Raw genomic sequence first — 13,421 nt, forward strand, 5'->3', positions numbered from 1 at the left:
TTAAATTAAACAACATTACTCAACATCCCTATCCATTAAACCCACCGAATATAACAGCTCAATCCCTACCACCACCATTCGTAACAACTGAAGTAATATACAAATACGACAGATATACCAAAAAGACAATTGGTTACATCACATTTTATAACCCATACTCAGGATTGTCATACACATGTATATTCTAAAAATTTTAATTTTTCTCCAACTTCTTTTTCTAGTAGCCTCCAATGAAAACATAAACCCTTCCCCCCGCACTGGACCCCATGATTTATTAGTAACACATTACGATTGTGAAGAAAACGAACAAAAAACACTACACAAATATGCAATAAATCAAGTATCACAATGCGAAACAGAACCACAAGCTATAGAAACAACAAATGTAATAGCGACACTTTATTCAAAAGCCCGAGCAACAACAGTTATAGGATATAAATTCACAGCAACATTTTCTGAAAAGAAAGTACATTGTTCACAAGTCTCAAATGGAAATAAAAACCGACTTGACCACGAATCATTCTACCAGAGTAATATAGAATGACTTTTACATCTCAATCCCGAAGATTGTAAAAACGAGTTACTAAGACTAAACATCACAAGAAATAAAAACACAGATAGAAAATTAGTATATTTCCAAGTTTTTGCAGATTCTGTACATCAAGCAGAACTTGAAAGATATCAAGGACATATAAAATTAGATGAAAAATACCCATACAACGGCGCACACGGAAGATTAACTCATGATATACACGATAAACACTGGATACCACACATTGGTATAAATGACCCATCAAACTGCAAAGCAGACACGAAAAATAAAGGATATCAAGAAATAATGTTTTTCGATTGGAAAATACAACTCGAAAAAATACAACTCACACGCAATTTATCTGACAACACAATGATCTATCAAGGAATTAGATTACCCTGTAAAAACGATCAAGGCTATTGTGACCCTACAACACGAACACAAGCAACAATTGTTTGGTTCCCCGAAGACACATGTACAACATTTCAAGTAGCAAAAATACACGCTCGTATGATAAAATTTCACGAAAAATATTTTATACAATCAATTCTATATGAACAAGTCCATCCATCACGAAAACAAAGTTCTAATTTTAGAAATATACACAATATAGAAAATAAACTGACACGTTTTCAAATATATCAAGAAACAGAACTTGCATGTAAATACAGAAATCCACTTCACAAAACACAATACTCCGAGATATTAGTTGAATACGAAAAAGGATTCGACATGACCACTGGAAAAGTAAAATTCGACCCATACGCCACAAGTCACCCTATAAACGAAGGAACATCATATATACCAGTTGATTTTCAAAAAAGTAAAAGTCAACCTGGTGGACATCTAAAACCCCATGATACTAGAAGCACACGTTTACAAGAACTATCACTAATGAATAGTACATATTTCGGTAATATCCATTATGATATTCACCTAGATATGAAATTAGACTACACAATTAGCCGCATTTTTCAAGAAATGTCACTCTCCGAATTAGAAACACTTCACCAACTATGCGAATTAGAAAGGACACAAATCCTACAATCACTTGCACTAGCAGTATTAAAAATACCCTACGCAGGATATTTACTATCAGGCAATAGATCAAATTTTTTAGACTACGAAGGAAACATTTTATGGTTCTATACCTGTACCAAAAAAGTATCACCACTATATGTTTTTGAAGATAAACGATGCTATAAAAGAATCCCTATCTTTTATAAGAATAAAGTACATTTCGTTGACACACTTTCAAGACGAACCTATTTCTGGGATACCGCAGTCCCATGTGGATCAGAAAATAGCCACAATGTAGTACAAATGAACCCTGATGAAGATAAATATTACCTTCTTACCCCATATCCCACATTAATGCAATCACTCAAAAAATTTTCACCTGAAAGCATTAGAGCTATTGCTCGAAACCCAAATATTGACCTACAGTCAATTGGAATATACTCAAAATCAGATATACAACATCACATTAGAACACAACAATTCCAAGAATTATTAACACAAATGGACACTATACAAAGACAATCAATTGACCAAAACTTACGCAAACTTGCCGAAACCGCAGGATTTGCAGATATTTATACACAAGATTATAGCGGATATTTTAAAGACATCAAAGACTATATATATCTAAACGGTGAAAAATATAGACCACAAGATATTTCACCTATAAATATTTTTAGCTTTGTTACACTAAAAAATGAAATTCTCGATTTTCTAGGATGGCCCTACTACATATTAGAAAAATTGACTATTTTATACGCAATGTTTAACTTTATAGGATTTCTTTTTTCACTCTTAAAAGGAATCTATAATACATGCGCTATACACACACAAGTAAATAGACAAGCAAGTGTAGCAAGCATATTATTTGCAGGATTTTTTGGAATTTTTTCATCATCAATAAATAAAATTCTTTTAGACGCACAAATAAAAGAATACAACACAAAAATAGCAACAAGACAGAACACATACGACGAAGAACATAACAATGTAGACATAACACCTACAGCACCACAGTTACCACCCCTACCACATAACCATCCATTATCACTAGTCTCACGAAATTTTCGAAATTTAGCAATAACACATAATCCAAATTTTAGACCAACCATATCACAAAGTCCCATTCAACATATAATGACACACCATCCACTAGATGAAAATACATATGAACAAATTATAGAACAACCCCATACCACCGCTTTTCAGTCTCAAAATAATAATTTTTTTAGCCCACGATGAGCCGACAACTTGGATCCCTACACCGCTCAAATTCCCACCCAACCAACCTCAACACTCCAATTACAATAATTCCACTTTTTGCTTTCCCGCCACCCGATTTCCCAACCAATAGTGTATCATCAGGCATGAATTCAGACACTAACTCACATATCTCAGTTTTATACTCCATTTCACAACTTAATAACCCAAATATTGAAACCCCTGATGAATTTGCAGACTCTGAACCATCTCCATCCAATAATTTTCAAACCAACTCCTCAGTTTTTTCAAAACCCCCTTTTCAACCAATCCCGTTAAATAACCCACTTCCATCCATTTCTACACCCTCTTATGCTTCTCAAGTCACCCCAACCTACTCTTCATTTCATTCAGACCGATCATCCAATTCTCCAGATACTCCCCAAATCTCCCAGGAACTAGATAATTTTATCACCCTACAACAACAACCCTTCCACCTTGAAAACCCCACTATTAATCAGATTTCATCCACAATAGAATCATCAAACCCACCTACCCCTACACCCTCTTCAGCTTATACCGCATCATTAGAACCATCATCCACATCCACCGAATCGTCAAATAGCACTAATAGAGCTTATCGCACTTTCAAAAGAAAATACCCGAACCATCCATTTCCAACAAAACCAGGAACAGCCCGTGAATATATTAATCATCCAAATCACACTAACACGAAAGATTTTTTAGCAATCACCCTACCTTCATTTCCACAATATACTTTGAACACTCCTAACAACACTAACGACACACGTAGTTTTGTAGATGAACAAGTTTTAATGCCTACACTTCATTGGACATCATATTATCATTTTACTGACCCCCTTTGCCTACCTTTATCTAATACTCACATCGATATAGAAAGAAATCAAGATATGCTATATCGACTCACCACGCCACTAACACATAGACAATTTACTTATATAGGATATAAAAAGTCACTAAAAACATACACTGCACCCCGAGCTAACGATTATACGCTAGAATATTACGATCACAACATCATCCGAGCTAACCAAGACCAATTTTTAGATGATGACCGTTTCGCTAACCCACAAATCACAGAAAAATTCTTAATCAAAACACCATATGTGTTTACACTCAATATATTTGATCGCAAATTCGATCACATCATTTCTGAAGCACTAACCGACACACAAGCTTACGAAAGTTTTAAAGAAAAATTTCAATTATTTTCACTAACCTTTCATTTCCTTGCACCACACGACCGAGATTTACACTGCTCACACGATATTATGTTACGCACTAAACAAACCCACACATATACATATTATCGCTTCATACAAAATCACTTTGACCTGCACACTCCATCAAGACAACCACACCACCGTTTTCAATTTATTAACTCTAAATACACATCACCATTTTTTCTTAACTTCACATATTGCATCAAAGATACTAACCTTCACGGTATTCTTCGCAATTATGATCCCATAACCCAAATGTATATTTTTTGTCCCATCACAAAGACCTTCAACGCAGAAGAATCCAGACCCTTCCTTATCCCACATGAATTTGTTCAACCTATAGAAATCCCAATATTAGAATTCATCCACAACACTAAATACAATCACAAATTATATAATCTCATCCAAAACACACCTTATGATTTTGCAGTTGGCACTGAAGAACTAAAAACCATTAAAGCACTTCAATTGCTTTGGCCACTGCTTCAAACTAAAAACATCATTCGCATACTAGCAAAATTACTAACTCACTCCGACATAATACACGACATCTTCCCCCACGGTTTTTTCCCTGACGACTAACAGGTAAGTATAATTTCTATATATTCTTTACTAATAAATTCAAATTAAACACTAACCATTCTTTATCCATGTCTCATTTCGATTTTTAGTCTTCATCTCACGATCATCTGCAAAATACACAAAAGAAAAATAAAAATAAGAAAACTTCTTCAAATTGTTCCAAACTCTAATAATCTTTTGCACCAGCTAAATTATAAAATTCATACCAATGTAGTAAATTAATTTATAAATTATTTCCCTAAAAAGCAGTAATTCTAATAATGATGAAAATTTGTAACTTAATTTTTCCCCAAAACTAGCAGTAAAATTGAAATTCTATGTAGTAAATTGATAAGACAAAAATGCAGTACTAACCTTTTGATATTTCCATTCACTCGCACAAGAATTCTATCCAAACTCGCACAGCTCGCCCACAAAGAATTGTTTAAATAATGAATTTTAGTTTCAAGCTTTCACACTCAACAACTCTAACACACGATAACAAGTTTCAAACTTTCCTTTAACCCGGTTGGAAATGAATTATATACTAAACAAAACTAACCAATGCAGCTTACTAAACACCACAACACATAGCATAACAGCATGACTAAGAAAAGGAAACCAACGGTACCCAAACCGGATTAACCCAGTTTAAAACTGGATAATTTATTCTTTTGAAGACTATTATAAAGTCTAAGAAAGAAATAATAAAACACAAAAAAGTCGAAAGACAAACCCATACCAAAAACAATTTGATTTTTGAAAAAAGGACACAACCAACGAAACATAAGAAAAACCACAATAAACCTAACATAAAAAGTTATCACATAACAGGACCTCTCACAGAAACCGCACGAAATCATACTCCCACTCCTGGCCTAACCCACCAGAGAGGACGTCCTGAGCATGCTCTATAGCCAGCCTAACCCACCGCGCTACATCCATGCTTTGTGACCACACTTCTATTTTTAATGAGAGGTACTCAAGGGTGAGTAACTCTTCAAAATAACCGAACTAAAACAAAAAGCTTTTGTGAAAACAACTAACCAAAATCATAATTAAAACACCAAACTAATAAAAATTTTATAAAATGTAAATTACACCTTGCAGTATATAGATCAGCATACAACACCAAAGATGAACATCCAAAGACAAAATGAACCCACTACACTCGAAAAAGAATGGCCAACCACAATCAATATGCCGCCCACAATCACAACTCAAAGGATTTAGAGTACGACTTGACTTCGCAGAAAAGGACTTCATTGAAATAGAACAATGACCACCTCGATGTTCAAGTATACGTACAGATCCGAGTAACCAGGCATCCCCTCCACGCACAATCTCCACGCCATTCCCAGACAAGGTCAACCCAAAAGAAGTTCTCTACATGGAACAGAAAAACCTGTCATAGCCAACCATTCTGAAATCAGATTTGAGTTTGTTGCGAAAACCCAGTCGTTGTCATGAGAAGACACAGCGATTGAACCTGGAACTTCTCTAACAAGAGAACCCAGAAGAAATATGATGTTCGCCAAATACCAACGTCCATCATCCATCCTTTGAATTGCAGAAAGACTATTCTAAAAAACTCTGTAAAACCCGGATGGGTGGAACCTGATTTAAACTACATTTTATGATTGGATAAATTAGATATTTTACCACTGTAAAGTATTTAATATTAACCAATCATGATCCATCTAACTAACAACCCACTTATTTGTAAGTGCTGAAATTACTTGTAATTTCAGCACCAGAGAGATTTGAATTTAACTTAGAACTAAGTTGCCTCTCCGAGAGAACTTCAGCAGCCGCAATAAACCAGTATACCCTAGATCTATTGAGCCTAGCAGAGACTAGTTAAACAACCTGAGACTAGATAGTATAAGAGTAAGATTAGGATCGGTATTAGACTAAGAAGTTGCACGAATCTATCCGGCCGAAAATAAGATAGCGTGACGAGCAGACGGTGTACCCTATCCGAAATTACTCTATGAGTTAACCACATCGGTCCTAACTCAAATACGTAATTGTTACATAATAATTATTTAACAATTATGTAACAGTTATGAAAGCCGAAACTTTCGGCTGACTTATACTTCTGAAAAATATTACGTTTAACCAAGTAACTTTCTTCCTCTAAATTGATTTAAGGGGGAGATTGTTCACTTGGTCCAATATTCGTTACTAGGTACCCGAGGGGGAAAATAGTTAAAGTGATCCTTATTTTGTTACAGTCAGTTGCGGAGCTGCAGTGGTTGAATACGAAGTATGAGAGGGAACTGGCAGATGCTCAGAAGGAGAGGGAGTGTCTGAAACAAGTGACTCATAAAAAAGACATGTCAGAGACATCTGTCACAAAACTATACAACCAGGTCAGCTATTTAATTTTCAAACAATTTGACCTAAACTATTTGACCGAGGTCAAACAATTCAACCTCGCTCACTAGAGTTTAACTATGCAATTTTTAAAAAAGCACCTCTCTATAGAATGATCCGTGCTCGTTGCTTATGTAGGCAAGGTAACATTACCCCAGCCCAGAAAAATAACCAAAAAGTTGCATGCAATTCCTAAACAGGTCCGCAACAGCGGTTCTCCGTAAACAGCTGAATAGCTCGTAACTTGGCCCTTTCCCTCTTAGATAATTCTTCCTAAATTACCAAGTACATTCTGATACCTGTAAAAGATTTTAGCTGGCGTTTAAAAGAGTTGTGCTGTTACAAGTAGATATATGTATTTAGAACTGATCCCGAGTATAAGTATAGTTCAAACAGATCTATTGTTCTATTGTTTTACCATAGATCAAACAGATCTATTGTATTACCATAATTCAAACAAATCTATGGCTCAACTGTCAAGTTATGAAGAAATATGAGCGTAGCGAAGACTTCATCCTGACCGTGATGATTGTTTTTTTTTCGAGATTTGCTCACATTTAAATTTGATTTTTGATTTTTCTAAAAATCAGTTCATTTACTTTGTTGAAAGGAAAGCAAACTCCACTATCGATCAGTAAAAATGCAAAAAGCACAAAAGACGTGTAGAAGGCACAAAAACTTGTGGTTTCCTTGCATTCTGTTGGCTATCTTTGATATACCCAATTCATTATTGCCAAATTTCAAAGACAACTATCATAGAAATTCTGATGTAAACAAATCAATAGATTGCATCTAATTTTTGTTCCGAATGTTGAAGATTTGAACTGTGACCTTTTATCAAAAATTTGCGGTAGATCGAAATTTTCCGATTCAGACCAAGTGAAATCTTGCAAGGAAAATGTTCAATTTTTCATTAACGCGCAGTAATTGACGCAGTTTAACTGGCTGCGGAATCAGTCGAAAATTAAATGAGGCAGTGTAACTGGTCAAGCTAATGTTTTAAAAACTGCGAAACAAAATACCTTGTGTTATTTTTTGTTACTGTGTTAAAATTTTCAAAAAGAGAGAAATTGCTTAGTTTTTGTTTCATTTTATGGAAATTTATAGGCTAATAAAAGATTGTTGGAACATTCAGGGTTTCTCCCAGTCTTTATTAATAACTGCTACAGTGCTGATTTAATTTATCGAAAATTGGTCATAACTAGGAACTTGAACCGTATATTTCTAAAATTAAAATTTTATCAAAGAAAAAGGAACGAAATCTAAAATAGACGGTCACTGTGCAAGAAGCACAGAATATTCCGGCTATTGTACACCAATAGTTTTTTTTTCAAATTAGTGTCGTTTTGTCTGCGTGGTGTAATAAAAAGATTTGAACGAAAAATAAAGCATATTCAATTATCATAGTAAAATCAGCAAACTGGAAAAAATCAAAATGATTTTTCGAAAAAAAACAAAAAAATTTTCGAAGAAATTGAAAGTTTTTCAAATTTTTTGACAGATTTTTTTAATGATTTTTTTTATGATTGTGGTTCGCAAAATGGCGTTACAAAATTCCAAAAATTATTTTTATCTGAGTAAAATTAAACGCAAGCACAAATCAGTTATTGCACACGACTTAAATTAACCATAAATAAGCCTGCTTGCTCGTTTCATTCGCTCGAAACTAGACCACAAATCAAATAATTTATTTTCAGTTCTTAAATGTCCTCCGACTCATTTTTTGTGATGTCAATTGATCGTATACCATCCGACCCATTCCATTGACTTTTTTGATACCTGGTAATTTTTTTGCATGAAAAAGAAAAGAGAGAAGTAATTAAAACCTTCCTATGTTCGCTCAATATACCCAAAAACGTAAAAAGAATCAATCCAAATCGTAAGCTAACAATAGATATTTTCGGTAAATAGATCTGACAATTGTCAAAATTGAACATCGTCACATCGGCAATTTACAGCTTAAAACTCAAAGCAAAATTTTTAAATGTTGGTATTTGTCTTTGAGACATGTCTCTTTTTCTTAAAGGTCAGACTTAATCAAGTCTGAACCAATTTAGAGGGAAAAAAACGGTTAAAATAGGGTACCACCCCCTATTTTAGTATGTTATAAAATAACATGGGTAGGTGCGGGGCTCAAATTCACGCCGAACCATTCGACCATAAAAAAGTCTCGCATTTGTCTTTGACTGCTTGTCCATTTTTTAAAATTTATGTTCGCTATATGCATTTATACTTTTTCTCACGCAATTTACTTTTGCACTGCAACAACATCAAAATTCAAATTTTCTCCTCATTTTTCAAATGGACGGTTTAGAAAGTGTCTTAGAACTTAAACAGACTTAAAATGGCGCCTGTTGGTTTTACAAAATCTACAGCCAAAACCTTCAGTTTTGGCACCATTCAATCAATAAACCAGTTCGGTAGAATTTCTTTTTTTTTTGCTGAATGAGTTATATCAAAGTGAACTTTTATGTAGCCAAATAGCAACCATTTAAGTATTTTGCATCGCAATTTGCATGTGAAGAGAGATCCGTAAATAGGTACAAGTTCGCATGTGTTTAATCGTTGAACTATTTCATTATAGGGGTGGCAATTCTTTATTCGAAACTCAAGCGATCCGAAAACTTAGTAAAATCAATACTGTTAAGTACAATTTTTAATTGAAACCAATATGATAAGTTTCGCAGTCGAAAAAAGAAACAACCCCTGGCATACAGGGTCGGATCTAGGAATTTCTCGAGGGGAGGGGAAGGGGGGGGGGGGGTTTCCAATAGTTTTTTTTTCAAATTAGTGTCGTTTTGTCTGCGTGGTGTAATAAAAAGATTTGAACGAAAAATAAAGCATATTCAATTATCATAGTAAAATCAGCAAACTGGAAAAAATCAAAATGATTTTTCGAAAAAAAACAAAAAAATTTTCGAAGAAATTGAAAGTTTTTCAAATTTTTTGACAGATTTTTTTAATGATTTTTTTTATGATTGTGGTTCGCAAAATGGCGTTACAAAATTCCAAAAATTATTTTTATCTGAGTAAAATTAAACGCAAGCACAAATCAGTTATTGCACACGACTTAAATTAACCATAAATAAGCCTGCTTGCTCGTTTCATTCGCTCGAAACTAGACCACAAATCAAATAATTTATTTTCAGTTCTTAAATGTCCTCCGACTCATTTTTTGTGATGTCAATTGATCGTATACCATCCGACCCATTCCATTGACTTTTTTGATACCTGGTAATTTTTTTGCATGAAAAAGAAAAGAGAGAAGTAATTAAAACCTTCCTATGTTCGCTCAATATACCCAAAAACGTAAAAAGAATCAATCCAAATCGTAAGCTAACAATAGATATTTTCGGTAAATAGATCTGACAATTGTCAAAATTGAACATCGTCACATCGGCAATTTACAGCTTAAAACTCAAAGCAAAATTTTTAAATGTTGGTATTTGTCTTTGAGACATGTCTCTTTTTCTTAAAGGTCAGACTTAATCAAGTCTGAACCAATTTAGAGGGAAAAAAACGGTTAAAATAGGGTACCACCCCCTATTTTAGTATGTTATAAAATAACATGGGTAGGTGCGGGGCTCAAATTCACGCCGAACCATTCGACCATAAAAAAGTCTCGCATTTGTCTTTGACTGCTTGTCCATTTTTTAAAATTTATGTTCGCTATATGCATTTATACTTTTTCTCACGCAATTTACTTTTGCACTGCAACAACATCAAAATTCAAATTTTCTCCTCATTTTTCAAATGGACGGTTTAGAAAGTGTCTTAGAACTTAAACAGACTTAAAATGGCGCCTGTTGGTTTTACAAAATCTACAGCCAAAACCTTCAGTTTTGGCACCATTCAATCAATAAACCAGTTCGGTAGAATTTCTTTTTTTTTTTGCTGAATGAGTTATATCAAAGTGAACTTTTATGTAGCCAAATAGCAACCATTTAAGTATTTTGCATCGCAATTTGCATGTGAAGAGAGATCCGTAAATAGGTACAAGTTCGCATGTGTTTAATCGTTGAACTATTTCATTATAGGGGTGGCAATTCTTTATTCGAAACTCAAGCGATCCGAAAACTTAGTAAAATCAATACTGTTAAGTACAATTTTTAATTGAAACCAATATGATAAGTTTCGCAGTCGAAAAAAGAAACAACCCCTGGCATACAGGGGCGGATCTAGGAATTTCTCGAGGGGAGGGGAAGGGGGGGGGGGGGGTTTCAAAAAAAAAATCGATTTGCCCAAAGCACTGTTTTGCCCCTATTTTGGCTAAATTTTCTGTGCCGCTGGCAAATTAAAACAGTCAAAAAAGCCGTTTTTGGGCACTTTTTGAAAAATTTTGACAAAAAAATCGCGTTTTTTTGGCGCGCGCTCCCCCTCAAAGTTAGTATAGCGGTAAAATGTATTTGTTTTTATATTCTTTGAGAGGGTTGGTGTGTAAAAACTTTCGAAGTTTGTTAGCTAAAATATTTTACGTTAAAGTTTTTTTTCGGCTGAATGGTTGTCTACCCATGTATTGTCGAAAAAAAATGAAACATTTTTGTGGATGTAATATTTTCCAATCACATAAACAGCTAAATCTGCGGTGAAAACTAAATCAACAAAAGTTTCATACGTTTGTTTTGACAAAAATTGGGTGGACAACCGTTCTGCCTAAATTAAAAGAAACCCGACAAAAATATGTCTTAAAACACTTTGAGCTCATAAGATTTAAAACTCAACAAGACTGCTCGTATCAGGGCGAAGCCCTGAATGTTCCGACTGCCTTTTAAGGTTTATGGAGCAATGATAACATGAAAAAGTTAATGTAATAAAATAAAATGAAAAATTCTAAAATTTGAAATTTTTTTTATCAAATCATCCCCCCACACGCCATATAGAGTACGAAAGAATAGATTTCGCTCATTGTAACAAATCAATTATGGCAAATAAGCTTCTTTCAACCAATTTGGAACGATTTATAAGTTGGATTAAATCTCCGCTTACGCGTTCATAGCGCGCGTTAATTGTCCCAAATTGGTCAAAATGGCCAAAATGGCAATCTTTAAACCCTCATAACTTTACGAAAAATGATCACAGGTGAAATATCTTTTCAAATTTGAGCTCAGGACAACAATAGCTTTCGAATGATATAAAAAAATTCCGTCAAAAATGGCTAGTTAAAAAGTCGAAATTTGTCTGAAGAAAAAAAAAACCCACCCCGAGCACAAATATTCCGTTACTTTCGTATCGGAAGTCGGAACAATAAAGTTTCATAAACAGTTTCTGCTTACATTTAATTCCACTCAGTTATTTTTTAATTGTGTCAGTCGAATGAGAAAGTCAATTTTGTATGTTTTATGCTTTTATATGTGTCAAAAGAGGTGCCTATACCTTTTTGTTCCGACTTTCGATACGAAAGTGACGGAATATTTGTGCTCGGGGTGGGTTTTTTTTCTTCAGACAAATTTCGACTTTTTAACTAGCCATTTTTGACGGAATTTTTTTATATCATTCGAAAGCTATTGGGGTCCTGAGCTCAAATTTGAAAAGATAATTCACCTGTGATCATTTTTCATAAGGTTATGGGGGTTTAAAGATTGCCATTTTGGCCAATTTGGGACAATTAACGCGCTATATATTTCGCGCTATTAACGCGTAAGCGCAGTTTAATCCGTCTTAAAATCGTTCCAAATTGGTTGAAAGAAGCTTATTTGCCATATTTGATTGGTTACAAGGAGCTAAATCTATTTGTTTGTACTTTATATGGCGTGTGGGTGGATGATTTTCATAAAAATATTCAAATTTAAAAAAAATCATTTTATTTTATTACATTTAGTTTCTTAATGTTATTACTGCTCCAAAAATCTTAAAAGGCAGTCGGAACATTCAGGGCTTCGCCCTGATACGAGCAGTCTTGTTAGATTTTGTTTTCAAAGGTATCTAAAGCAACTGAAAATGAAATCTTAATTTTATAACGCCACTCGGAATTTTGTTAAAACTATAATGGCTATTTGTGAGCATCGATTTTTTTTTAAATGAGTGTTACTTTTGAAAGATGCTCGTTCTTTTTGAATTCAACAGCAAATGAAGCCTTAATAAAATTCGAGTGAACTTTTTTCGGCCTTTTCATTCGGAGGAACTGTTGTTTAGTTCTACTTTTTTGGTCAACTAATTTTCACCAGAATTCATCGCCTTTTTTGACTTTTGAGCTTGACGATTTGATCCGCATAACAGAAAAAAGAACAGTGAACTGTCTTCTTGGCTGTTGGCTATGCAATGTATGGTTCATTTCGTGTAGGAACATTATGTTACATGTATGGTTCATATATGGTTCATGTATGGCTCATGTATAGTTCATGTATGGTTCATGAATGGTTTATGAATGGTTCATATATGGCTCATTGATGGCTCATATATGGTTCATGTATGGTTCATGAATTGTTCATGTATGGTTCATATATGGTTCATGAATGGCTCATATA

General features: G+C 34.2%; 2 protein-coding genes across 3 annotated transcripts in view; one reads left to right on the forward strand and one right to left on the reverse strand.

Moving 5' to 3' along the window:
• The window catches only part of LOC134854121 (hypoxia up-regulated protein 1-like), a 506,694-nt gene that overhangs the window by 381,369 nt on the left and 111,904 nt on the right, over nt 1-13,421 (reverse strand). The window lies entirely within an intron of this gene.
• Nucleotides 1-13,421, forward strand: part of LOC134853879 (uncharacterized) — an 87,271-nt gene that overhangs the window by 66,016 nt on the left and 7,834 nt on the right. For both annotated transcript variants that reach the window (XM_063869834.1, XM_063869835.1), the window contains one exon: nt 6,816-6,953. In XM_063869834.1, the coding sequence (XP_063725904.1) occupies nt 6,816-6,953 (138 nt within the window). The remainder of the gene's footprint in view (nt 1-6,815; nt 6,954-13,421) is intronic.

The sequence above is a fragment of the Symsagittifera roscoffensis genome, chromosome 9 (assembly GCF_963678635.1).
Source record: "Symsagittifera roscoffensis chromosome 9, txSymRosc1.1, whole genome shotgun sequence".
In the NCBI taxonomy this organism is placed as follows: Eukaryota; Metazoa; Xenacoelomorpha; order Acoela; family Convolutidae; genus Symsagittifera; species Symsagittifera roscoffensis.